The sequence below is a fragment of the Leptosomus discolor genome, chromosome 1 (genome assembly GCF_034619465.1).
Source record: "Leptosomus discolor isolate bLepDis1 chromosome 1, bLepDis1.hap2, whole genome shotgun sequence".
NCBI lineage: Eukaryota > Metazoa > Chordata > Aves > Leptosomiformes > Leptosomidae > Leptosomus > Leptosomus discolor.
The window spans coordinates 212,122,164-212,150,027 of record NC_141391.1 but is presented as its reverse complement, the minus strand read 5'-3'; the positions used below and the strand labels follow the sequence as shown (position 1 = coordinate 212,150,027).

Below are 27,864 nucleotides of genomic sequence, written 5' to 3'. Positions count from 1 at the left end.
TACAGACTGACTCTTTGGATCACCAGAAGAAGAAAACAGCTTTAGGTAGATGGGGAGTAATTTGTTAGGGAGTGATGGGAGGATAAAAGGAAAAAACAAGTCTACTTTAAACAGACTAACACATAAGAAAACAGGCAGATGAAACCAATATCACACAGTATTTTAGCAATGGCTAAGTGAAAAAAAGGAAATATTTCCTCCAGGTTAAAAATTAATTCAGCTACTACTGGACTCCAAAGCTTCAAATCTTTATTTCTGATCTATTTCATCTAGCATTATCGTTTTTAAGAGTGGAAAAAATGAAAACTATGACTATACCTTGTCTATGAGGTCTCTGTTGACACAGTTTGGAAGCTGCTGAAGAAAAGCATCTACTATAAGTTTTAAATGAGATCCCGTACTGGCTTCTTCATCCTCTTGTTCTAACAGAGTGAAATAAACAAGCAACACACATCTTTAAGCTATGAAACATAATTATTAATGATCACATTCCCCAAACACAGTGCACTTGTAATGTTTAGGTGTCAAATATTTTTCTGAATCTGTGGATGAGTAAGATATAAAGATGAATACAAAACTCCACTTTCTAAAATGCAAAAATAAATCCATCGTTTGTCTATGCTGACAAAAGTTGAAAGTATCACCTTTAAAACTTTACTTCCTAGTCGTGAAGTTCCCCACCTCCTAAGTTATACTGTCAGGAGCAGCAACAAATATGTTCCTAAGTAAACTGTGGCAATTCCTTTAGGTGATAAAAAGAAAACCACAAGAAGGCCGAAACATGGGTGAGAATAATATGGGGGGAAAAAAACCCAACACATAATTGTGGATTCTACTTTTTTTTTTAATGTGTTTGCCTAAGAAATAGAATTTTTGATCAAAAATGTCCATTAAGGCCATTCTTTCATCCAGTATGTTCTTGACATCTTTTCACTTGAGGCTGTAAAAGCCAGAGGTCAACTTAATTCCTTCAGCTGCACAGAAACCACAGTACAGAACCATGAGGTGACAAGGATGGAGGGCTGATCACGTAGCAATTGCAAGGCAAGTGACAGCTCGTTTTTGAAGCAAATGATTCTGTGTAATTTGCAACACAGGAAGCAGCGACAGTGACGTGAGTCAACAACACTACTCAAGTGGAAGACTGCAGGACAACTTTACCACTGGAATTCAGACTTTCTGACATCAGCTACGAAGATCTCACCACACCAATCCCCCTATAGTTACCCCCTAATTACAAAACTTGTAGTATGCTTCAAAAAAATTTCCAGATTTTACTAAGCCCTAGAGAAGAGTTTAGTTTGCTCTATAGCACAACACAAGCCAAAACAATGAGTTATCACACAAACATTTGGAGAGAACCCCTCCTTGGCCAAAGCAATACAAAAGAACCTGCTTCCTGAAAAAGGAACATGATGAAGCTTGGTTTTCATTCAGTTTAAGGACGTTCAGCACTAACAAGAATACCTAGGAGGTATTGAAAGTAAAACAGAGGCAGACTTCAAAGAAGACAATATGGTGGTGGTAGAAATCACACCCAAGTAAACTACAAAATACTCAACACCTGGTAAAGTCACTGTCTTTACAGGCTGCACGGCAAGATAAACCAGCATGGAACACTCAAGTTCCTTTTTCAAGTCACTGAAAGGCAAAGAGATAACAAAGATGCTACATTATAGGACTCTTCTTCCTTGTTTTTGGAAACTGCTAGGGGCAGGGGTTCAGCTTTGGTACAGAAACACTAAGAATTGCTCCAAGGAACACTGCCAGCTACCCAGTCTTGAAGGTGCTAGAGATTAAAGACAACGACATTGCCTCTTCTCTTGCACCAGCAACCAGAAGTCAGAAGAACGAGAGAGAAGGGTTCATTAAGAAAGGAGAAAGAAGAAAAGGAAGGTGTTCCAGATGCTCAGACAGAAGAGGACCATGAAGTTTTAAAAACTTAATGGAATCCTGACTCTCTCATCACCCATAGACTCAGAGTTAGAGTTCATTAGGACGAATGCAATAGCTCAAAACCAGACAATTTTTACTAGCAAATCTTCTTTTAATGCACTTTTCCATTTAGATATTTCCAGCCATACTTTCCCGTCTCCTTCTAAAGTTTTTATCTTCTCCTTTTTCCCTTACAGCAATTAGTTGTCTCACCTCAGTCTTCTGCTCAAACTGACTCAACGCTCTTGAAATAAATTAAAATAATTAAGTCTTTGACAATTCAGTCACTTTTCAAGACAATCTTTCAAGAGCCCCTGCTATCGCATTCAATTTCAACAGTTCCCAAATATATCCCCTCTTTCACTGGTCGTCTACAGATATTCTCACATCGTATGTCTAGGTATTTCTTTCTCATCACAGTACACTCATCTTTTCTAACTGGAAAGGCTCTTTTGTAGTACCTGAAGGAGGTTTGGGACTTAGGACAGAAAATGAAGAATTTTACAGTGACAGGAAATTAAACAGTCAGGGCTTCCTTCTCCAAGGCAAACAATAATTCTAAGCATGCAATTCATGCCAAAACCGAGTTCATTTCTTGCTTTTCACTTTGATCCTCTCGAGTTCCAGTCTTTCACCATCACCACATTTTAAAAATTTACTGCAAGTAGTAATGTATGACAGTTACAGTTAGACTATTTGTAATAGCCTGTCTGGGTGCAGATCAGATCATGTAGTATTAACATTACAGAGACTGAAAGAAAAATATCTTTTTTCTGTTTAAACACCTTTACATTTAACCAGAAATGCAGCCGATCCTGCAATTTTCAGGGCGCAGATCTGAGGCAACATCAGAAGACACGAGGGATTACTGAAGTCCGTCTCCTGCAATAATTGGTGCCAAACAACCTTTTGCTTCAGCAATGACAGTTATTTGCTTCCCCCTCTCCCTACACACGCACTTTCTGGGAAAGCCCTGGCTCCCTTATTGTCAACTTTTTTAATTTTTACCAAATTATAACCTTACAGAGGGCTCTCTCCCGGAAACTCTGCTCTGCCTGAAAGCTTCAGTCTACTTTGTATAGCATCACCCAGACAGTGGAAGTAACAGAAGCGCTTTTGTAACGCTAGCAGCTCTTCCTCTGTGAGATCAGTTTCTGTAATGAAGTCGATCATGCGGGAGCCCTCACATTCAGACGGTACGAACCCATACTGTGACCAAACTGTTGGCTGGATCCCCCTCTCTGCACAACTTAGGCATAACTGTAATGTTAAACGTCTTGTTGAATCAAAGCCTTACTGAGGAACGTGTGCAGCACCTAGTCCCACAAGCCCCAAAATTATTTCTTTTCTTTTTAATTTCCTGCTCTTCTAGTTGTAACTTTGCCAGCTCTCTAAACAGTGCAGCAGTTAACAATGTTGACTTAATACTCACTTCTACACATCACCTCTGATGCTCACCAATCTTACAAAACCTGGCACTAGACATACATTAATATCAGACCCCTCCTGCTCCCAGTACCCTTGATGGCTTCCACTCTGGCTGATCCTTTCACATTTTTATCTCCATTCACACAACTTCATTTTTAACACTTTATCTACTCTTTTAAAAACAGTTTCAAAACTCACGTCTTTCAGCATGTTCTCCATCACTATTTTCAGCCCCGGTGCTACCTGCTCCCTTTCTCTTCCCTGAGCATATTGAAAATAAGAAAATTAAGATTCACTCAAAGTTAACACAACAGAGAAGCAAAATAAATTAGCTGAAGTCCTGCTAAACAAACCTTTTCAACTAATTGCATCAACTTTCCTTTTACATGTCGTATCAAACTCAGCTGACTACGGACTCCAGACTTTTTTCCTAAAGTGCAGAAACAGGCACTGCAATGCTGTAAAGGATGCTACACCAGGGCAGACATGCTTTAAAAACCACATACTTTGGGAAACTGCCTCATCTCCCTCATATTCACACAGGGGAGAAAAGACTGAAGAGAAGTGACAGGAGGAGATGCAGAAGTAACAAAAGGTATGCAGCACCCACTGCTCGACTGGACTGTCTACCCTATTTATCCTGTTTTCCCCTCTATAGTTTACTTATTTCCTCTGCCAATTAAATCCACACCCCCAGATTACCACTATAACTAAAGCTACTTTTCTTCATCTCGGAGCTTACATCAGGCTGGACAGGGCTCTGAGCAACCTGATCTAGTTCAGGACGTCCCTGCTCGTTGCGGGGGGGAGGGGGTGCGTGGACTAGATGAGCTTTAAAGGTCCCTTCCAACCCAAACTATTTTATGATCTAAGACTCTGCTATACCTCATGCATCCTCCCTTTTTATACCAAAGGCCCATCCCAACCTAGGAATACTCTGGTTTATGTTTGTAGTAGTGTCATAATATAGTGGTTTCATTCTTTGCTGGCTTTGCACAAAACATGCACAACCACTACACAAAACTACTAACGTACTACTACACAAAACTACTAATTTACCTCAATTAGAGGCACAAAAATCCAGTACATATGAAGAAAAATTAAAGCTGTATTTTGCAGCTAAAGTAACCTAGTTTTTGTAATTTCAAACTAAGTGAATTTTACTTAAGAGAAAGGCTGAAAAATCTACCAGTTCACTAGATGGAAATACATCACAGAACTTAAACACCTAAATTCAGAATTTTGTTAGTATCTGGTGATACCAACTAGGAGCATTCAGAATTACACAGACACCCACCAAAAAACCACTTTGTTTCTCTGTATGTTTCAAGTAACACTTACATGCTGCTATTTTAGAGCCTACTTTTCTAGCAGAACAAGGATGTGGCCATCATGTCTATGTTAATTTCCATCATTAATTTATGAAGTTACTTGTCAGTAACAAAGAAATTTGACAAAAGGTATAGAATTCAAAGACACTAAGTTTCTACGTTTCACAAAAAAATAAACTAAACTAATGAGCAAAAGACAATCATGAAGCAATGATAAAAAATAAACCCCATTCTAACACATTTTAGATTAACCTTTCAGATGGAAGTCTGTTTGATGCTCAATGTCTAGTTTACGAACAGAAACTAGTGTTGATGGTTAATATTTTGTATTATGACAAAACACGCATCACCTTCCTTTTATAACCAAAAGCATGATCACCGATCCCTTCTGTGCTACTGTACATACTCAAACTGGCATTGTCCCCCAGTAGGCTAGCACTGTACAGAGACTGCACCTTCTATTTCTGATCTCATCTCCTGTCATACCTTCCTCTTCCACAGGATCTCACTCATGTTATTTGACTTTGTCTTTATATTTGGAATAATCTTCGTCCCCCTGTCAAGTCAAGAATACCTTCCAAAAGAAGGAGGAAACATCCACGTTCCTTTAGATGTCTACTAACAAAGTATTTTTGGCCTATCTAGCAGGCTATGACCAATCAATCCAGGATGAACTACTCTTTTCTCTTTTAATTCCAACAAAGGGCCATGGAGATGGTCAAAGGTCTGGGAGGCCTGCCATATGAGGAAAGGCTGAGAGAACTGGGTTTGTTCAGCCTTGAGAAAAGAAGGCTCAGGTGAGACCTTATTACCACGTGTCAGGATTTAAAGGGTGGATACACAGAAGATGGAAACTCCCTTTTACAGTCACATGGAAAAAGACAAGGGGTAACGGGTACAAGTTACTCCTGGGGAGATTCCAATTGGACATGAGGGAAACTTTTCACTATGAGAACCATGAGCCATTGGAATAACCTCCCCAGGAAGTGGTGGATTCCCCAACATTGGACACTGTTAAGACTCAGCTGGACAGGGTGCTGGGCCATCCTGTCCAGACTGTGCATCTGCCAAGAAAGGCTGGACCAGATGGTCCTTGAGGTCCCTTCCAACCCGGTGTTCTATGATTCTATGATTTCAAGAGAACATCTCTGTGTTCCCCCCTCACAGACAGCCAGAACCAGGCTCTTTACGGTTTTGTTTCAGATCTCTGACCAGAAGATAACGATTTATTGAAGATGAACATCCTGCAATTAAAATGTAACATCTTAATGAGCTGATGACTACCCAGAGAAGAACATAAATGGAAGGGAAAATTTATTCCAAAGAGGGTATGGCTTTTTCCAACCTGCCTGGGTAAACAAAGGAAAAATCTAAGGAAGTATTATACAGAATTACTTATTCTGACAGTTTTCCTTTCAGAAGGAGTCTGAAACACTCTGCTCTGGAGCGGTCTAATTTCTTTGAATTTGTCAGGTGTCACAGAACAGCATAGTCCCAAGATTAATTTCAGCTCAACTAACTTTAGGTACACAAGAGAGTCATCCAGTTTAAAGATCCATATGCCCTAACCCATCCTTATCGTCAGCCGAGAGACCAGCACGCTGAGGAGCTGTTTGAGCTACTCAGCACCAAACCCACAGATCCCCGCACCAGCTTGGTTAGATGAACCCTCGCTTTAGACACCAATACACAGCCTTTGCCAGGGCCTGAACTTCTTTGCTTTGATGTGAACTCCAAGGCTTGAAGTTTTGGCTTTAATTTCTTAGCTTTTAAAGCCCAATGCAGTTTCAAGCAAGAGGATGAGTAGATTAGAAATCCACTAGATCAGGTAAGATTTTCACTTTTAAGCCACAGAATCTCCAGCCTGTGGACTCTAGATGTGATTTTTTTTTTTTTTTCTCCACATTCTACCCACAGAACAAGTTTCCTGCTTCAGAAATGAAAGAAAAGAATCTGCATTTGTCCTTGGAAATCCAAACAGCAAAACCGATGTGTCTTGCAAACTGGGCTCGGAGAAAACACCTCACTTGCTCTTCTATGAATTTGGCTCTTAACACCTGATGGTGCTTTTCCCACTATTCAGTACCACTGAAAGAAGAACTTGTAATTCTTAGAAGAATTATTAAGAAACATTTTGCTGCTTCTTCCCCTAGTAAAACTAACAGCTAGACTTTCACAGGTGCTATTTGCAGCCCTTTATGCATAAGTACAGGTCAGAATTCTTAAATCCTCATATGTAAAGCCATAACATCAAAATAAGTCTTTAACAATTAAAAAGATAGAAAGGCAGAACTGAATCTTAGATTTCAAGAAGTTAAAAACAGAAAATATTTTTACTACTTTAAGCACATTTGATGAGAAAATAATTTACGTACTGAAGTAGACATACTTCTTTCTAGCCACTTTTCAGACAACTGCCTTTACAGTTGAGTATTCTTAAAAGCTATATGAAGGAATCAGTAACTTTCACTACGTAAACCTCCATATAATACTTATTTGTATCTGAATGTCCTGTTACAAATACGTTTTTGACCACAATCCTAACAGTTTCTAGCTACTCATTTCATAAATAAATAAATAATAGTTCTCCCTGAAGTCACTCTATCTACTGACCATCAAGCTCAAAAAAAAACAATCAGGAAACAAGGAATCCCTAAAACCAATTCTTTTTACCTTGCTCATCAAGAAGCTTTTTTGTAAGATCTTCTGCCTCATCTCCACAGTCTAACTCCAGGGTATCATCATTAATATCCAGGTTCTCCAGCTCCAACTCCAAATCCTCACTCCCAGGTGCTTCCTTATTATCTTTGGCATCTTTTGAATCTATTTGAATGTTAAGTAGAAATAGTAATTATTAAGTACTTGCAGTCATGATTAGAATACAGGAAGACTTATGTTCCTAAACCAACATCTCTTTAGTGTCTTAGTCTTGTTAAAAGGAAATAGGGCAAAGAATATCTACCTCTTAAAACTACGCTGTCTCACTGTTAGGTGTCAGTGGTTTGATATCCTTCAGATAGCTTTACCCATACGTCTGAAAACTGCAAACATTTACCTACATTGGGGTCTATTAAGGATGGATGACAGTTTTTAGTGCTTTAGTTTGTTCTGAACTACACCTGGTACGCCTTCACAGGATGACATGCATACATTCAAATCGAGTAAGATATTCAGAAATGTAAGAATCTAAGTCCTAAAGTGCTTGAAATGGATTGCCAGGTCATCACATGGAAAGTGCAAGCAAAAAAAAAAGACAAAACCAAACTTTCATACTGGCAAGGTCAGACAGAAAAACGTTATCCTCCAAACCCCAGTAAATGAGTATTACAAACATTATTCAGAGAGTCAGATTCAAAGATATAGAGTCTAATTTAACATGTGCACTGCATATTCTTTGTAACTCAACTGATAACAAAATTGACAAAACAAGGTAAACAGAAAGGGTTTTACACAGACCAAGAAAAAAAAAAAAGGCAAAAAGCAAAACAGGAGGAAAATACTGAAGAAATAATGTGCTATGTAGAAGGTCAAATAAAAATCACATTTTCCTTGAAAACAAATCATCTATGATTCTCTAGATGAAGATTCAGAAAGGAATAGCTAATATTTTTCTTGGACAACAACACTGGTCCGGCACAGAGCATTTTTCCAAGAGATTACAACACTTCACTATTCTTTCAGGCCTCCTTCAAGCCTCATTTGCAGACTATGCTTCATGAAAAAATAAGCTTCAAGGCAAATAACCTTATTAAAATACTTAAATTTTTCAAACAAAAATGTAACAACTTCTAAACAGTGCACAAGTCAAAGCAGACAACCTATTCAGAATCACAGACAAAATTAGTCTGGAAGGGAACTTGGTGAGGTCTCTAGTTTAACCTTCTGCTCAAAGTGAATGAGCACTGTATTCACACCAAATTTCTCAGGGATTTTTTGCAGCTGTCTTGAGAAAAATCTCTTAAGACAGAGATTCCAGTCTCCCTGGGCAAGGTGCTCCAACAACTAACTATCCTCACAGAGAAATTTCAGACTTTAGAAATCAGAAATAAGGCCATAAGCTATAAAGTTGAAATTCCATTAATACTCAACACTGACCTGCTACATGTGTATTAGAAAATCATGTAGCCTGTGACTGTCTTGGCATTTCCTCAATGCCAAAATGCTGCTTTTATCCAAGCACACATCTTCTCTTACGCTTTAGGCCAGTGATGGTGAATGTCCTTTTTATCCCATTATAACTGAAGTCTACCAATGCCTGGTTGTGAACCTAGGGCTGCATCAGAAGTGAGGAACCAACCAGGCCTTTTAACCTACTGCAATTTTATACTGAGACAGTTCGCTACCAGTAACAATTTAGTGCAAAACCCAAAATGAACACTAACCTCGTTCAAAGAAAGTAAACTTTAGGTTTCTCAGAGAAAAGTTAGTATTTGCTCACATTGGCTACTCTCCAATCATTTAATTTAAAATTCTAGCAATATTAAAACGCATTTTTTTACCTTCCTTAAATACCACACCCAGATACAACCCCTATCACACACACCTTCCTCCCTAAAAATTCAATACTGTCCTGATCACCACAAATTATTTCATTAGAGACTCATTACTTCCATCAAATTTGCGTATCTGTTGGACAAGGTATGTTAAAAAAATACTCATCTAAGCATTCTACCTCTTGATTCATCTTTGCTGGAATCCTTGTTCTGGGAACATTTTTCATTATCTTTAAACAAAATTGCTGGCACAAAAGCCTTTAAGTCAATGAGATTCTCATAGAAGTTTCTAGCATCTTCGTCTTCCCAGATACCCCCCTCCAGGTCATACTCTCCAGGCTTTCCTGGTGTGAAAATATCAATACCAGGTCCATGTTCTGCAAAAACAGTGAAACCATAAGAAAGTTATTTATACAAGTTTCTGATCTTTGAAAGGGAGGCACCTTTACAGATTAAAAAAATACTTTTCGAAACACGTCAACCATTACTACAACTCTTTTCACCTAAATGTTGCAATGTATACTTTAAAGTGCTTTTAGCAACCCAATCTTAATATTAGACATATCAATAAGTAATCTTAAATTTGACACTGACAGAAAACAGACAGTATCAGAGTGACAAGTAAAATCAAGCAGCACATTATGCGGTATTAGAAATGAAAGCTATAACACACTTTAACCACATTAGCATAAAAAGTAACCACTGAGTATGATAAACTGTACCCATGGCATTCTAAGAACAGATGCATAAAAAGAATAATTCTAAATTGGAGCAATTCAAGAAATACAGCTTTTTTTAAGCTCAAGATCATTTCAGACAAAAAGTACACTCGTGATTTCAACAACATCTCTAAAACTAAAATTTGAGATTCATTAAGGCATTGAATAGCTCTGCCAGTTAACTGCTGTGCTTCTCAGGAGGTCAGAGAACCATCTAGTGACTTATGTGGCTTAACGGTATGTTCCTGCTTGTAACATCATGACCCAAAATATACCTCAAACCCATTTTTGAACAACATCAGATTTTAAAACTAACACATACAGTTCTTTAAGTATTAAAAAGGGCAATATATTAAATGGAAAGGATTAGGTTAGAAACATTTTAAATTTCCTATTTATTCCTATATTACCTGAAACAAATCTAAAGATATCGTACTAAGGTACTTACACAGCACATGTAATAGTTATGGTTACACGTTAGGTTTAACTACTTTAATTAAAAAGTATTATTCATTTGTTGATATCCTTAAGAGGGAAAGTCTAAACAAAAAAAAAAACAATGGAGAAAAGACACCGGTAAGGGGGCTTGGTCAGTCTTCCCATGACATGCAAGCCAAGTCCATTTACTCGCTTTGGAAGATGGCCTACCCTCAGGTGTTGGTTTCTCTTGGGGAAGGTCAGGCATATTTTCATCCAAAAGATCAGCTAGGGATTGAGAATTTGCCAACAGCTTCTGATAGGACATTGCAAATTCCTCATATTGCTTGTGTCGATCTTCACTCAGCTCTCCTTTGGAGTGAAGAATGCGCCTACAAAAATCAAAGTTACAGTAAGACAACCTTTTTTCTTATAATGCATTTGAGCTATGCTGAACCACTACCAATTTCGCTGAGCAAAGCTAACCTTTCTTGTTTGAGGGAGCTGTGAGAACTCTAGTTTAGACCACAATAGCAAAATTTGAGCACCACTTTTTTATTTCCAAGCCAACCATACTGAATTACTGACTTCAATATCACTGATGATAGTACAGTCCACAGAAGCTCTAACTTCAGTGTCCAAAGAGAAAGGCTAACTTATGTTTTTGCCATGATTACCCTGTAACAGTCCTGCACTATGAAAAGAATTCTGCAGTAAATTAAAACATTCAGCTTACATGAAAGCTGGTTAAAAGTTACTTTGCATCTGTAACAATACATTTCCATGATTTTCAAATGATAAATGGGCAATCATTGCCAGAAGACTCAAAAAACCCCTGTACGTTAAAACCAGCCCATTAATTTTCCAATGAACGCAGTTATTTCAAGGCTATCACTGCAAATTAAGCAGTTACGCTTGCTTTTTCACTTGCTCTTTGTTTTCTTTTATGAAACTATCCATACTTATTTTAAAATCTCATTTTTAAAATTGAAATACGTTGTCAAAAGCAACTTGCATTTGGAACGTAATCCCTGCTTACAAGTGCATAATAAAGCAGTTTCAGGATTACATGCAGAACAATACAGCTCAATTCTCTTACCAAACTACACTTAAGGCCATCTTGGATGTCAGACAAAAAAATACTAAGAACTTTCACTACTTCGAACCAAATGTACAGAACAAGGTAACTTCTGCTAGCCCACGGCTTGCCACAGAAGACTGATGAAAGACTGTTATCCTTGATTTTGGGTTAATTAAGAATAAGCTGGTTGCTCATTAGCAATGTTCTACTTTGTCCTCAACTAGAGCTCCTGAGAAGCACCATCTTCCCATCGGTGGATAAACCACTCTGCATGAACAGTTCTTATACGGATGAGGCACAGTCAGTTCTTTACCACCAAGGGACACTTTGGGCCAACTGAGCTGTTCGGGGGCCTGCTACAGCAAAGATACAAGTGGGCTCAGATCAAACGTATGCCTCTCAAAGGGAAGCTGACAGAATGAGCTTGCCTAGCAGATTTCCAGTTTGGTTTTGAATAACGCCAGTGACACTGGACTAACTCGCTGTAACCACTGACAACACAACCCGCACTGAGATGACAGTGTCAGAAGACAAAGTCTGAAATAAGGTGGCAAATGCTGTAACTTCTAAAGCATGTGGTATCATTACATTATCATTAGGTTTTTATTAAGCAGTAAGTATACAATAACACTCTTGCCAAAAGACCCTGAATTTTTATGGCATAAAAATTCTAAAGCAGTTTAAGCAGTGTAAGTGCTTTCCTCAGTTCCAGGTTAACTGTAAAACAGAAGTCATCTTTGTACACAACACATTCACAGCATGAGCAACAAAATCCCTTATATCTGCTCAGAACCAAAACCTGACATAGATGTCTTGCTAGAGGGCATGAAGCAGTTACACCAGCAAAAGTTCTATTTCTCGCCCCTCATACAAACTCAAACCTATGTAACATGTATTACCTGCTCCAGCAAAGCAGAGCAAGAAAAGTTTACGAACTGAATAACCACTGACAATTTCTGAAGTGCAGTAGTTCAGTTTGGATTCAGGAAGCAAGTTAGATGCCAATTCGTAGCCTTTCCATGGAGACAGCTAACCATTAGGTACATATTTTAAGTTTAAAACATACCAACAACCTCATAAACATCAGCACTGATGGTCTGTGCTATTATTAAAAAAACAAACAAACAAAAGGGCAAAGTGCTGTAACAACAGTACAAAAGTTTCAGCTCTCAGTTTCAGTTCCCAAAAGACAAGTGTTAATAAACTCAAGCAAGCTAAAGCATACCAAGCAAACTTTAAAAAGCACTATTTGTTTTTTAATAAAATTAAAAGTACAGCATACAGTAGTCATTTCCCTTTATGTCTCCTCAGAATTCCATGAAGTGCCACAACACAAGTTCAGCAGATCTTAAAAAACATGCTTACTTTAGACAAAAGTTTCTTCCATATCTAACACTCATTTTTGAGAACTCGCACTAGAATTTGGGAATCAAGTTATTTCCTTCCAATGACACAGCCTGCACAGATACTGCTGTGCCCTTAGCTGTGTAACCAAACAATCATCAGTTCTACTGTCAAAGCATAACTCGAGGTAGTTTTCCTAATTATCCACCTGCAGAAACCCTCGTGTCTAATAATGCTTTAATTTTTCTGAAATGATTCAGCAGGTAACACAATAGGAAAGCACTGTTAAGGTCAGCATATTAATTTTCAATTAACTCAATGAATCTGTACAGCCTGAATTATTTCACAGTCACTCTCCTGACACAGATAAATTCAAGAGGTATTTACATGACAAAACATCGTAACCTAAAGATATGACATGGTTGATGCACAAGAGGGAACAGTTTGCTCCCTGTTCACTTCACTGGTTCTGGAATAACAGTGGGAAAAAGGCTGGTGCTGTCAGCAAAGCGGATCAGGCTTCAGATACACAGAGGACTTTTTCCAGTAGGATTATTGTTTTTTTAAAAAAAACAAGAAAACACCAAACAAACAAAAAACTCCCCCCAAAAAGCAAGCAAGCAACCAACGACACAATCACTTTCCCAAAATCCACCATTTAGGAAGATTTCTATACTATTCACAGACTTCTTACTAGGCAAGTTTCTGTCTTTTGACCTCATGCCTTGCCCTTCTACAGCATGCAAAAGCCAAGAGGCTCTCTTTGTTACAGACAGGTTGTGAGCAAACAAAATTAGGCAGGAAAGATTTTTTAATGTCTTGTTTTTTAACAAAACTTATTCCCCAACTCTTGTTAAGCAGTTAAAATAAACACCTTAAAGTTCAGATAGAGACTAATAATAGAATTATCTTAATCCAGTCATAAACGATAGTTCCTCCCCAAACAAAGCTTTGTACCAAAGTTCATAGGGATAATTCATATGATACGGTGCATAAAGGGGTCTCTATCTCATCTGCTCAAAGCAGGCTCAATGATGAGAACAGGCCAGGCTGCTCAGGGCTCTAGCCAGTCATTTTTGTGCAGCTGTGCAAGTAAACTTTAAAGTATATTTCCCACTCCTAGATCACTTATGTTCTTTCTTTCTTTACGGTTTCTTAACATTCTTTATATCCCCTGGAAACTTTTTTCACTTTATTTCCTGTCATATAGATTTTGTAACACTCACTCATTGAAATCCCAGCCAGAACGAATGAGCCTAGAACCAATTACAGTTGTGAAAGTATAAAACTTCATATTCGTTAACTTTTAAAAAATAACAACTAAATCAGTAACACACTTTAAGTACTAAGGTACTTGTCGAAACAACAGTAGCTGAAAAGTCAGTTTATGGTCCTGTGAAATACAACACTGAGCTGACCGAGACCGGATAGGACTGCGGCACACCACTCATCACCATAGCGGATCCAAGTTTAAAGCCTTGGTTTGAGAACATCCAATTTTAATGCATTCCAAGCATACATTTGGCTCTGGATTGATGTTCAGCCTTTTTGCTGAAACCTGTGCCTACACACAGTAACGTGTTCATTTGTATCTGCCCAGAATGCTTCCACAAGGATTTAAGAATGACCACGTTTTAAAAGCAGCAGTTGGGTTTAGGCTGTCCCAAATAATGACAATTCAGGACGCTTTAAAGCAAAGCAAACAATTACTAAACAATGTGATCATGATAGAAATGAAATTGTACAGATCTCAAAGGTGTGTATATTTGTATGCTTCAATATTAGTATTTCACAGAGACATTTAAGAGGATTTGAATCGAATTATCTATACCCTCCAACATTTTAATACATAAAATTTGCCCACATTAAAGTGTAAGGGACACTGTTAATCCTAATTTTTCCTCCATACTGGTACACTAAAAAAAGTAAACAAGCCAAAGCTATTGTGGCATATGCTCCATCAGATACGTGTGGGTGGAAAGGGAGAAACCAGATTGTGCCAACTGGAAAAGCACAGTACCAGCTGGGAAAGAAGCATTACTCTCAAGCTGCTAAGGGAGCATCACCAAACTAACAGAGCTAAGAGAACTAAAGCTAAAGGACAATCTCTATTTTCTTTAAAGATATTTGAAGAGTCTATTTGTTTTTTTAAGTACTCAGAGCAAATTTAGAACTTTTTTTAGATAAATTGCAGAATACACTTATCTTTTACACACCACTTACTTTGTTTACTAGTACCGCAACAAACCTAGGCATTTCTTAAATGAACTATTTTTTTTCTCCATAAATAAAAAAACAACATTCAAGTGTCACCTGTTTTGTCTTTCAATATTTTGTAGCTCCCTGTGGTCCCTTTTCAGGTGTTTGGTCAAAGACGTAAAGTATTCCTTCAACAAATTCTGGAAGGGCTGCTGTTTCTCTGGGCTAATTATCTCACTAGGAGGAAAGCTCAAGTTAAACTTCTCTGCAACAGTTTTTACTTTCCTCGGTACCAAGCCAGCAATGTCATCTCCACAGTGCCGACAAAAGCTGATAACCACAGAAACATGAGTGTGGGATTCTCGATCAGCGTTAATAATATTTTTAAGCTGCTCATAGATTAAAGACAGACCTTCCTTGTCAGTGAAAATCCCAACTATTGTCAATTCTGCAATGAAACGCAAATCAGTTCTTAACTTGGTAATGTTGGGAGTTTTCTCTTCTTTCCTTGCCTCAAAATGTTTTTTCCAAGCCTGAAGTAATGAAGGAGCAAAATCAGCGTAGCGCTGGTGAAAGAGGGAACACAAGTGCACAGCGCAGTTCACATCGGATATTTTCAGTTTGGCTTCGACAATAGAAGCTACAGCTTCTGCAATGTATTTGCTTAAATTCAGGCTGTTAAAGTCATGGGACAAGGAGTCCCTTTGTTGCTCTGTAATGGTTTTTAGCTTCTTCACAAAAGCTGTGTTCTTCTTCAGACTGGAATCCAGTCTGCTGAAGAAGTTTTCCTCAGGGCGATTGTCTGGTGCATTCTGGTTTTTGCTGCGAAGCTCTTTCCTTGCCTGATGGCGTTCCCAAGCCTCTTGATGGAGCTGATGTGCTTCCTCTTTTTCTCTAAGAGAAATAAAAACTAGTCATTTTCATTACAGAACCTTATTTTCAGGTTAACAGTGCAAAGGGAAAAAAAAAGTCATAGTCAGAAACTCTCCAGTAGGCCTAAACACTATTTCCCCTTAACATTCTATTTTTAAGTATTTAAACAAGTTAATCCTAGAAAGCTCGAGCATCTGCTTCGTAAATTCTGTTTATTTTTTTTTGCTGCAAAAGGCAAGTACTACTTGTTACAAAATGAAATTTCTCAAATATTTCTAAGCAGAACATAGTAATCCCAAAAGATTTAGAAAATATAAACATAGAACTCCATTTACTGTAGATGCAGATGAAGTTCAAACAGAATAGGACAACAACCTTTCAACAGGTTACTGTATTACACAATTAAGGGAAATCTTTTACTTCCAGACTACTGAAATTACACAGAATGTCTTAAACAAGTGAAATACATCTGTCCCAGCTAGAATTTGGCAACGGCATTGCCTCAGTCTTAGAAAGTGACATATTTCAAACACAAGAATGTATGGAATTTTGGCTTTATTGGTCTAAAGATGTCATCTTCAACACTTTTGATAATATACTAAATACTGTCTTGGTAGTATCACGTTTTGAACTGCCAGGTTACAATCTGTGTTTGCCATCCAGGTATCAATTGTCTCTGATCGATTAAAAGAAATTACAGCCATCCCTCACAATAGATTTGCTCCTGTTCTGGTCTGTGGACCTGTTTGAGCCTGTATCCCAAATTTTACGACGCTAACACTTCTCCATCTTAAAAGAAACTGTGCTGCTTTATTGAAGCATAATTGTGCATTATACAGTCATCACATGGCAAACACTATCAAAGACCCGTATTAGAGCAATAGAGTTTAGAGGGGAAAACTCAAAATTACGTAGAAATCATAAAGCATACTCAGCTAGCCATGTAAAATTTGTAACACTACACACAACTCACAGCAAGTACCTCAAACAGGTCATCTTTTATCATTCTGCCCACAATGCTGACAGCAGGACTACAGCATTTGGCACAATGAAACCATTAAAAGACAGCTTACTTCAGTTGAGCAGCTGCTTCTTCTTGTTTCTTTTTCTCTTCCTCCTCTTGTTTCTTTTTCTCCTCCTCTTCAAGTTTCTTTTTTTCTTCTTCTTCTTTCTTCTTTTGCTCTTCTTCTGCCTTTACTTTATCCTCTTCTTTTTTCTTCCGCTCCTTGTCTTCCTTTTTTCTTTTATCCTCTTCCAGTTTTTTCTTTTTATCTTCAGGAACCTTTAAAGTCTCTCTCTTCACACCAACCTTGACATCTTCTTTTGGCTTCTCCCTGGTGCTTACTGGTCGCCTTTCGCTGAATTCTTTGTCCTTATTATTTAACGGAGATTCTTTCTCTTCCATATTTGCTGGCTTTTTGCGCTCAGCTGGCATTGTGTTACCCAGGCAAGCCTGCAGAATCACAGGAAAATAAGTACTTTTAACTGGTTGTTGACAGATTAGTCACTTTCACAGCCCACCCCTACCCACTTCGTTCTTAACTAAGTAAGATAACTCACAAATGCCTAACTGATCAGAATAAAATACAGGTCTAAGGTAAATTCTCTTGAACTAAGGAACGGACCTAACAACAGGCATTTTGTTATAGCGTTACACTGCAAAGTTGTCCCCAGCATGAATTGTGCAGTAAAAGTACTTGGAACTTTCTACAACCCAAGGAATAGAAGATCTTGGAACATAAACAGAAGTTCATCTGAAAATATATCCAAGACTGATGAAAGCAAAGTACCCCCAACTTAAAAATAAATAAATATTCGATTCATCAGCACGCACCTGTGCCTCACCGACCCTTCTACATGTCTCCCAAGCACACTCTTCCTTCCGCTACCTCTACTTGCAACATAGGATAATCCTGTTTAGACAAGACCTCAAGGGGTTCAACCTCCTGCTGACAGCAGGGTCAGCTATGAGGTCAGACAAGACTTCTCTAGGCTCCTGTCCTGAAAACCGCCAAGGACAGAGACTGCACAACCTTGCTGGCCAACCTGCTCCAAAGCCTGACTGTCCCCATTGTGAAAAGGGCCACGTTGCTCTCCTTTTTCCTCACCCCTCCCAAGATTCCCCCAGTTATCTCGGGCACTCTTCCCTACAGCACAAGTACCAGCTGGAAGAGCATGCTGTGCTGACTAAGGCGTACGCACAAACTTCCCTGCTAGCAGAACAAACGGAAATAACAGCAGAAGAGTTACCAAAGGCTCCAATTTGTATCGGTCCCTACCCAACCGATGTTTTTCTGGGGACTTGTAGGAGCTTTAGCATCTCTGGGCTTTCTAGTCCTCTAAGCTTTAGTTTCATTTGGCTAAGGACACAGAAGATAAAATATATTGAACAAGAAAGGGTAGAATCACAGAATAATTTAGATCAGAAGGAAACTATGGAGGCCACCCAGTTCAACCCCCTGCTCAAAGCAGGTCCAGTCAGACCACAGACTTGGCTATCCAAGTTCTGAGTATCTCCAAGGATGGAGATGCAAGGGCCCCCTCTGGGCCCCTGTTCCAGTGCCTGAATAACCACACTGTGAAAAAGCTTTTCCTGATACCATCCTGAAATTTGCTATGCCCCATCTCGTGTCCATTTCTTTTCATCCTATCCCTGTACAGCTTTAAGAGGAACTCAGCTCCACCTCCTCTACCCTCTCTGTCAGGTTGCTGTAGACCATAATAAGACTTCCCCCTCTCTTCTTACAGATTAAGAAACCCAGTTCTCTCAGTCTTTCTTCACGTACCGCATCCCCCAGCCTCCTAACGATCTTGGTGGCCCTCCAATGGACTTGCTCCAGCATGTCAGTCCCTTTTTGGAACAGAGAAGCCACAACTGGATATGGTGTCCAGATGTAGTTTTGTAAGTACCAAACAGAGGGGAAGACTCACCATCCTCAACCTGCTGGGTAACTCTTGCTACTACAGTCTAGAATGCAGCTGCCCTTCACGCGAGAGCACTCTGCTGACTCATGTCCGGGATCAGACAGGGCCAGACCCGGCTGAAAGAGGCAGTTGGAACCACCTAAGCCTCATTTACTTCAGGCTAAATTAATTTCTTAAAACAAAAAATAATTTTCACATATTTATGTGCTTCGAGTTAAATGCATATAGAGGCAGGACTGATGGGACATGATTGCATGTGATACAGCCTAAAGAACCATCACTTAGTTCTCAGCACTAAGACCAGGCTGGTTCCCAACTGCCACCCTTACTTTTGCCTTTCTAATATTTTACTCAGACTGGATGGTGAAAATACACTAGAATCACATATTTCCTGCATCTGCTCAACAAAGTGGATAATGAGACACTCACATTCCAATCTAATGTAGACTGCTTCCAGTATTAAACTATTTTGAAAGACATTACACTAAAGAAAATCTCCGTTTCTAACCAAGTATTCCACATTCCCTCCCCCACCTCTCAAACAATAAAACGACAAATTCATATACCAACTATCCCACATGGAATGCTGTGTTACAATTTTTAAGATGTTTGTCCAGGTCTCCTGAAGAAAAAATCGTCTGCAAAAATTCACAGCATACTCATATACGGACAGTGACAACTTCCCAATGGAGAACCTGCTCAGGACTTGGCCTCTTTGACAGGAACTGGCAACAGCACCAATGAGGAAATGTTTCTGACACTGATTTATGGAAGTGAGACCAATCAAATCAGCATTGCTTAAACAAGCACTAGCAAATCTGGCTCCCTAATGCATGTCTACAACTAAACAGTTTCACAGCTCAACATCTCAGAACTACTTGGATTTCAAAAACACTCATCTACATCATCTATTGTTATAAAATGAGATCTTAACCAAGGCAGAGGTGGGAGGGTGTCAACAAAACCCAAACAAATAAGCAGCCCCCCCCTTCCTATTACAGGTCTGAGCTAATTTTTCCATCTCTGAAGGCCAGCTAAGCAGGACCTGTTCCTCACAGTTCATCTGGGAGATACAAATCCTCTACGTGCTCTGTTACAAATTCAACAACAACTGTTTATTAATCTTTTCTCACTACAAATTGACATTCCATCAGTTTGAGACAGCTAAACTCTCTCTCCTACCATTTTTAACAAAAGGTGTTTGAAAGGGAAGCTTTTAGCATTTCCTAGTAAGATCAGGTCCATTAGAACATTGCATGAGACTCTCCAGTAACTGTATTACAATGTTTTTCACCAGGAAGTCAATTAAACAAAAAAAATAGAGTAACACATTCATTAAAAAAAACAAGTGTTAGTTTCTGAAAGATAATAAATTAGGAAATTTGAAAGGAAAACATTTGGAAAAAAGGGTTGTTCGGTTAAATAAATGCTGGAAAGGCATGACACAATTCCAGTAGTCCGGCTTTTATCTTTGTCCCCCAACTGCTGTTAGTAGGGTAATTGAGTAACAATTTGGAAAAAAACCCCCACAAAAAACAACAAAAAAACACAAACAAAAGCCACACACCAAAATATCCAGATACAGGTGTAACTTAACATGGTCACTTACCAAAAATCATTACAGTTCTCAAACTCTTATTAAATTTAAGAACTCACAATTTCTGTTTAAAGGTGTATCTGACATTTGCTTGTATAAAAGCAAAATAGAGAAGATGGGATTAAAAAAAAAAAAAAAAGGTGGAGCATAATCGGGTATGTCGTGATTTTGACCACAAGGCAGCATTACCCGCTTTTCCCCCCATGAACACTGGTGACCAAAAAAGGCCCCAACAATCCAGTTTACAAAGATTTCTGATGTGTATCACAGAACAGACGTCACAATACTCCTCTCTACCTGCTACGTATGGAACTCCTTATCTCACAAACCCCTCTGATCGTGCTGCCAGCTCATTTATGCCTGCCGACCACCGAGGGCAGGAGGCAGCCAGCGTGGCTGCTGCCTCCGAGCGATACCCGGGCTGATTCCCGGGGCCAGCACAAGGCACAGACAAACCAGAACTGTCCACTGCGCATATGCTATCGCCCTGCCCTCGGCAAGAATGTCCGTGTAGACCTCATTACTTTTCCTCAGCTACAAGTTAACACCTAATTGGACTGAAAATGGCTGAAAGGTTCAAAAATTGCGGGAAGCAGAGAAAGATGGAAACAGGCAGGCAGCAGGGTTGCCTGGGTCCCATTTCCATAGGAAGTCAGGCTGAAGATACACAGTTTGGTCCAGATTAAGGGACTAGTAAGGAAACATTAAGAGAAGTTCTATTTAATACCTAACGTTTAGGTGACTGTGCTGATGAAAAGGCAAGATAATGACATGAACTCCATAAGCCAGTAGATAGGAAGAACTGGTGCTCACAGCTAAAAATTAGAGAGGATGGACAAGACAGATACAAGACAAGCATTCCATATGCTTTTGGACTTGTCAGTTCACTTCCATAGTGACCTTTAGATGCTTTTAACACTCCATTGTCTCAGTTTCACCACTTACAAATACTATTTTTCCAGAAGAAACTATTTTTCTTAGTTTTTCACTATTTGACCTACCTTAGCTCAATCTTGGTTAAGAAATCTTTTATTGTACCTGAATTTCTACTTTTTTTTTTTTCATACTGATCTCAGAATTTGAAAAAGTGATGAGATTGTGTTGATGATACTCTAGGCTCAGAAATAGGTCTTTAAATACACAGGCAACATTTAAAATAAAGCATCTATGTGTTTACTCTCAAGGGAATCAGACTCATAAAAGGTATTCAGCATCATTAATCTAATCACCATTCAGAATAAAAGCCTGAACATCAACACCTTGGCCTGATACGCTTAAATCCTTGCAAACCACTAAAAACAGCCTATTGCCACAGACTGCAGTTCCATGAAGCATAATCTCAATCCTTGCAAACACAAGCATGGGGGGAAGAAATACTGCGTTATTAAACCAAGCATATTGAGATTATTCACATTCTTTTTTACTGCTACTGGAAATTAAATTATCACATAAACATTCCTTTATTCAGCTACTCTGTTATAAAAGAGATAAGGGAGATAAAGAACATAGGCAAGATGTCCCACTTCTGCCTGGCTGGAAAAAAACTCAAAGAGCAACGAACTCCATCGTTATAAATCACACCACATGAGAACTAGAAGCTTCAAGGATTGAAATACAATTAAGGTTTCTCTTAAGTAAAGGGAGGAACATAACGAAAGACAACGGTCAGTCAGAACAAAATAAACTGCCACAAGTTTTGAAAGATAAGACACAGAGCAAGACAGGAAATTACAGTGCAGAGAAAGAAGCCCCCCTGCACAGCGGCAGAGAAGGCAGGCCTGCCTAACCACCCGGACAGTTTTACTTTCGGTTCCACACGTCTCGGAGGAAGCGTTTTGCTGTCAGATCTGCAAGAACACACTTTTCACTGGGAAAAACAGGGCCTACAGACAAGTCACTAAATACACGCGAGGCAAAAGACTTCTTAGCCAACAACCCTCCCCGCTTCCCGCAGGACGCCCCTACACATGGAGGCAGGCTCTCCAACAACCCCGTCTCAGGCTCTGCCTCCCCGCTCGCACCGCCACCCTGAGAAAAACAGCCACCTGCCTCTCCCCCTGCCACCGCCTCCCTGCGCCCTGCCCGCATCCCCACCCTAACCCTTCCTCCTCCTCCTCCTCGCCCTCACGGCCCCCTCTGCCCGGGCACACCTCGGCCCCGAGGTACCCTCTCCCCGCGCCGCCTCACGGCCGCCGCCTCCAACAGGCCCCTGCGCCCTCCCACCACCTCCCCCGGCGCTCTCTTCCCCACACACCGCAGCGCCGCCCCACCTTCCGGGCCGCCCAGCGCTGCCGCCGCCCTCCCCAAGCGGCCGGTACCCCCCGCCGCCTCAGCCCCGCTACCTCCGCCCGGTGCGGACATCGGCCCGGCCTCCCGGGGAGCGCCAACTCCGCCGCCCGCCGCGGCCCCCTCCCCGGCGCGCGAGGCCCCCTCGCTCTTCTCCCCTCACGACGCCCGCCGCGCTCCCTGCCGGGGCGCCCGCCGCGCTGCCTGACCCACAGCGCCGCCCCGGCCGAGCCCGCGGCGCCCGCCCCGCGATGCCCAGGAGCGAAAAGAAGAGAGGCGCCGCCTAACCTCGCCGTCGCCGCGGCTCCGGCCGGCTCGGCCAGCGGCGCTTCCCGACAGGCGGGGGTCAGGCAGCGCCGAGGGCAGCCCCGAGCGGGGTCCTGACGGCAGGCGGCCCTGCTCGGGTTACCGGGAGGCTGCGGAGGCGGAAGTGGCGGAGGGAGGCGGGGCGGGGGAGGGGGGGGGCTCGGTGGTACAGGAGGGCGCGTCCCTCACAGCAGCGAGGGGGAACGAGCCCTCAGTGGCCCTTCCCTGGTGATCCCAGTGCACGATTTGCCGTGTTGCCCCGCGTGACGTCACTGCCGTGACGTATCTTTGGCCGCGAGGCGTCACGTCGCGTCAGGCTAGCCGTCATGTCAAGGGTGGCCTCTCTGAGGGGACCGCGGGGCGGCCGTACCGCACGGGTGGGCACCGGGCACGGCGCTGCCTCGTCTGTTCAAATGCCGCCATGATAAAAATCCTTGGCATAACAGTGGCGTGATACCAAGTTATTACATAACTGATGACTGAATGGACGTCATCTGGTGTAGTCTGAGCCTGGTACCTCCACTTCGGCCTCCTGTCCTCTCAGTATTCCTCCCTGGACACCCGAAGGCATTTCCCAACGGTAAATCGAGTTGCCCAGAACTCCCCAGTTTATGTGAAACGCTCCCGAGCCGCGCGGGGGGCAGGGCGGTGCCCGCTGGGCAGGAACTCTGAAGTTGCCCAAGCTGGAAACAGCCGGCACGAGCCAGCATTTCAGTGTGAATCTGGTATTTCTTCTCTGTTTAGAGTCCAGATTCTGACAGAAGCTTTATTCTTAGGTATGGGAAAGTGTTTACACGCCGCTAGACTGACACCGAGCACACGCACACGTATCAGGCCGTGACAGCCGGCGCAGGGCTGGATGTGCGTAATGAGATCATTCAGCTGTTACAGCCACCCTTTATTCAGAGGCAAGAGTCGGCCCAAATAAAAGACTCTGTTTACCGATGCAGGGGTTTAGGTATCCTCTGCCAACTGGTACAGGACTAGACAGGTTTTTTTTCCCAGGAGAGAGCTCTCCTCCCTGTTGTTGTGTTTTGCAGACACAGCTAAAAATCTCTTTCTGGAAAAGTTTGAAGCTTGGGATTTACACACATCATTCGAGCGTCCCTGCTACACAAAGATTTCATTTGCTTGCCAAAATATCTTGAGTTACCACATTAATTAAACCGATTCACTAGCGTGGAGAAGATCCGTGTGCTAAACAGAGGGAAAAAAAGGGTTAAATGGGGAGGGCAACGCCATGTTAGTGTTGATGCTGTATTTTCCAAAGGCACCAATCTTGTCAGTGGATGCCTCTGAATTACTCCTTTTTTTTTTTTTTTTTTCCTAGGACTGGTTTGAAAAGTGTTATTATTAGACTTAAGTATCAGTTTCAGTGGCATTACATGAAGAAATGTTGGCTTGTTTTCTTCTGAAGCATGATATTGCTGCCTTTTCTAACGTGAATAAAATGCACTATCACTAAAATGTTGAAAGGAGACAAAAGCTCCTTATGTATTTATACCACATTCCCACACAGCTACAAGTATGTTGGAACTGTCTTTTGTAAAGACCATGCGAATAAATCTTGTTTTACCTTTCTCTGACGACTTGGAAAGCTTTTCCTTATAAAGTGCCCATTTCCTTGGTGGCTGCTTACACACCGATCGAGTTTTCCTACTAACTTCCCAAAAAGAGAACCAGGCAGATCTCATTTCCTGAGCCTCGGATATAAACCATGTCTTTCAATTTTTTTAGTTCCTGAAGCTCTTCCCAACCTTTTCCAATATGTTTCCTGAATTACTGGCACCAAACACGCCAACAATATTCAGACAGGAATCACAGTTGTGCCAAATACTGGCCTAACGTAGAACCTGTAGGTGTACTCAGTATTTCCTTGTAGCCAAATCCAGAAAATGATCTTTTTTGCCAAGTGAGCTGATATTCACATAACTTTTTTAGACCCACCTGTTTAATTCCCATGATTTTCGGAGATTATTTATAGTCACTCCTCCTCAGAGAGGAGCTACATTTTAGTGCATATACTCTTTTCCAGCTGTACAAGGTGGCATCGCGTCCTGTCAAAATCAATCACGTTTGCTTATGTCCAGCCCATCCTGACACTCAGATCCAGGATAACCTCTCTTCACCACATACCTCCAGCTGACACACTTTGTCAGGACTGATTTTGTGAGCAGTTTTCTCGGGCTGATATAACTCCTAAAGTGACAAGGACCATAATCTCTTTAGAAATACTCCCAGCGGATGACGGATTCCTATTTAAAATTTGGCAAGTTTAGATCTGCTAGGTAGGCCGCCGTATACTACTGGGTACACACAACCTCGATTTTGAAGCATTTCTAGTTTCTTAGCCAGAACATCAGGCAGTAACTGAATCTTCCTCACACAGGAGCTTTCTCTAGGACAGGCTCTCTGTGCCAAAAGAGTCAGGCCAGGAGAATCCCCTTGCAGAGCCAGAGCATCTGCCCTTAGCAGCAGTGTTTCTGCTGGCAGAGGTACCACTTTCTCACATTTAGACATGAGCCAAAGTCAAAAAAACCTTTTATTGACCTAGATATAGTTACAGCAAGGCTTTTGCCACATGCAATCGTGTCCTACTCATGATGATTATGCTGGCAAAGTCTGCAAAGTAATTTAAATCTGGATTAACTGAATTTTGAATGACAGGAAAAAACCCAACAAGTTGACTTGACAAGATATATGTTGCATAAACCCACGCTTAGACTTGATCAAACCAGTAAGTGAATCCATATATACAAATACTCCATTTTTTTCTCTGAGATCCACTTTATGTGACTGAATAATCTCATTTAGTCCTTTTTAACTTTGGAAGACTTTTAATGTTCAAAGCTTTTCCTATCACTTGCTAACTGGGAAATAGTCAACTAACTCTCTATCTGCTTTAAAGCAAACCCACAATGATATCTGCTATTTGACTGGTATTTGCTTAAGAACTGTGGAAATGTATTTCGTCATCATGCGTTCTGCCAGCAACATTTGTCTTTTTCCCCAAGCACAGAATGGAAATATTTAACTATATCAACCTTCTCTGCCTCTCTACTGGCACAAACACCACAAAATCACGTAATGTTGCAACATTATTTTCAAGGTTCCTTTGAAAAAGTCAATATTCGAAGCCACGTTTCTACTACATTTCACTCTGTTGGCCACCTGACATCTGTCCTGCTATAGCTGTATCCTTTTGGTGCTGCCTTTGCAGCTTTAAAGGTTATTCACTTTTGGTTTTCTCCCAAATGGGCTCCTACAAATCTGCATAAGACCGGCCATACAGGCCTCAAGGAACACAAGTGGCCCCTCTCCAAGAACTGTGAATATCATAAAATCCCTGGCCAACTGGTGTCTTAACTGATTCAGTTGCAAAATCCAGTTCCACCCATCCCAAAAGCATATAACCACGGTTTGATTTGAAGGAAAAAATACTCTTTGATTTCCGCGTTGTGAAGGCAACCCACAAAATAGATTCATGGGCACAACCAAGCCTATGGAAAACTAACTTGCCAGTCCCCCTCCTGCCTCCCAGGCCCGCATTCACACTAAGTTTACAGGATCACTGAATGACTGAGGTTGGATGAGACCTTTGGAGGTCATCTGGTCCAACCCCCTCCCTGCTCAAGCAAGGCCACCTACAGCAGGCTCACCAGGCCCATGTCCAGACAGCTTTTTAATATCTCCAAGGATGGTGATTCCACAGCCTCCCTAGGTGACCTGTGCCAGTGCTCGGTCACCCTCACATGACAAAGTTTCCTGATGTTCAGAGGGAACCTCCAGTGTTTCAGTTGGTGTCCATTGCCTCTGGTCCTGTCACCGGGCACCACTGAAAAGAGGCTGGCTCTGTTCTCCTGTTTGCACCCTCCTTCCAGGTATGTGTACACATTGGTAAGATTCCCCTGAGCCTTCTCTTCTCTGGGCTGAACAGTCCCAGCTCTCTCAGCCCTTCCTCAGGTGTGAGGTGCTCCAGTCCCTTCCTCATCTTCATGGCCCTTCATTGGACTCTCTTTAGTGTGTCCATGTCTGTCTTGTACTGAGGAGCCCACAACTGGACACAGTGCTCCAGGTGTGGCCTCACCGGTGCTGAGTAGAGGGGACCTGCTGGCAATACTTTATTTAATGCAGCCCAGGATACCATGTGCCTTCTCTGCTGCAAGGGTACAATTGCTGGCACCTGTTCAACGTGATGTCCACCAGGTCTTTTTCTGCCAACTGCTTTCCAGCTGGGTGGTGCCCAGCATGTCCTGGCGCGTGGGGTTGTTCCTCCCTGGGTGCAGGACTTTGCACTTCTTGCCAAACTCTGTGATATTCCTGTTGGCCCATTTCTCCAGTGTGTGAGGTCCCTCTGGATGGCAGCATGACCCTCTCATGCATCAGCCACTCCTCCCAGTTTTATTTCATCTGCAAGCTTTCTGAGGGTACACTTTGCCTCATCATCCAGATCATGAATGAAGATGTTAAACAGGATTGGAACCACTACAGACCCCTGGGGTACACTGCTAGTTACTGGCCTCTGACTAGATGTTGCACTGCTGATCACCACCCTCTGGACCCAGCCATTCAGCCAGTTTTCTGCTCATCCAGCCCCCAGATCAACAGCTTGTCTACGAGGATCTTATGGGGGACAGTGTCAAAGGCCTTAGAAGTCCGGGCAGACAGTACCCACTGCTCTCCCCTCATCCTCTAGGCCAGTCACTTCATTCTAGGAGTTTATCAAGCTGGTCAAGCGTGGTGAAGCCACGCTGACTGCTCCTGGTGACTTCCTTGTCCTTCCTCTGAAAAAGGCTCGTGGGCACCTGAAAACTTTAGACAAAGCTTTCAGATTTTGTTAAAACTTTATAACTCATGTCTTTTTTTGGTAGGTTTTTCCAGAGGTGATGAGGTTACTCTGTCTTTTCCCAGTCTAGCCGCAATCCCGCGT

The 27,864-nt window shown here is 41.4% G+C and overlaps 1 protein-coding gene across 1 annotated transcript in view; it reads right to left on the bottom strand.

Annotated features, from left to right (window-relative positions):
* Positions 1–22,715, bottom strand: part of UPF2 (UPF2 regulator of nonsense mediated mRNA decay) — a 68,395-nt gene extending 45,680 nt beyond the window's left edge. Inside the window, exons 1-7 of the mRNA XM_086480960.1 lie at positions 22,685–22,715; positions 16,894–17,273; positions 15,062–15,841; positions 10,555–10,715; positions 9,367–9,564; positions 7,368–7,517; positions 319–422 (exon numbers count right to left, since the gene is read on the bottom strand). Coding sequence (XP_086337086.1) covers positions 319–422; positions 7,368–7,517; positions 9,367–9,564; positions 10,555–10,715; positions 15,062–15,841; positions 16,894–17,255 — 1,755 coding nt within the window. The 5' untranslated portion in view covers positions 17,256–17,273; positions 22,685–22,715. The remainder of the gene's footprint in view (positions 1–318; positions 423–7,367; positions 7,518–9,366; positions 9,565–10,554; positions 10,716–15,061; positions 15,842–16,893; positions 17,274–22,684) is intronic.
* Between the last annotated feature and the right edge of the window lie 5,149 nt (positions 22,716–27,864).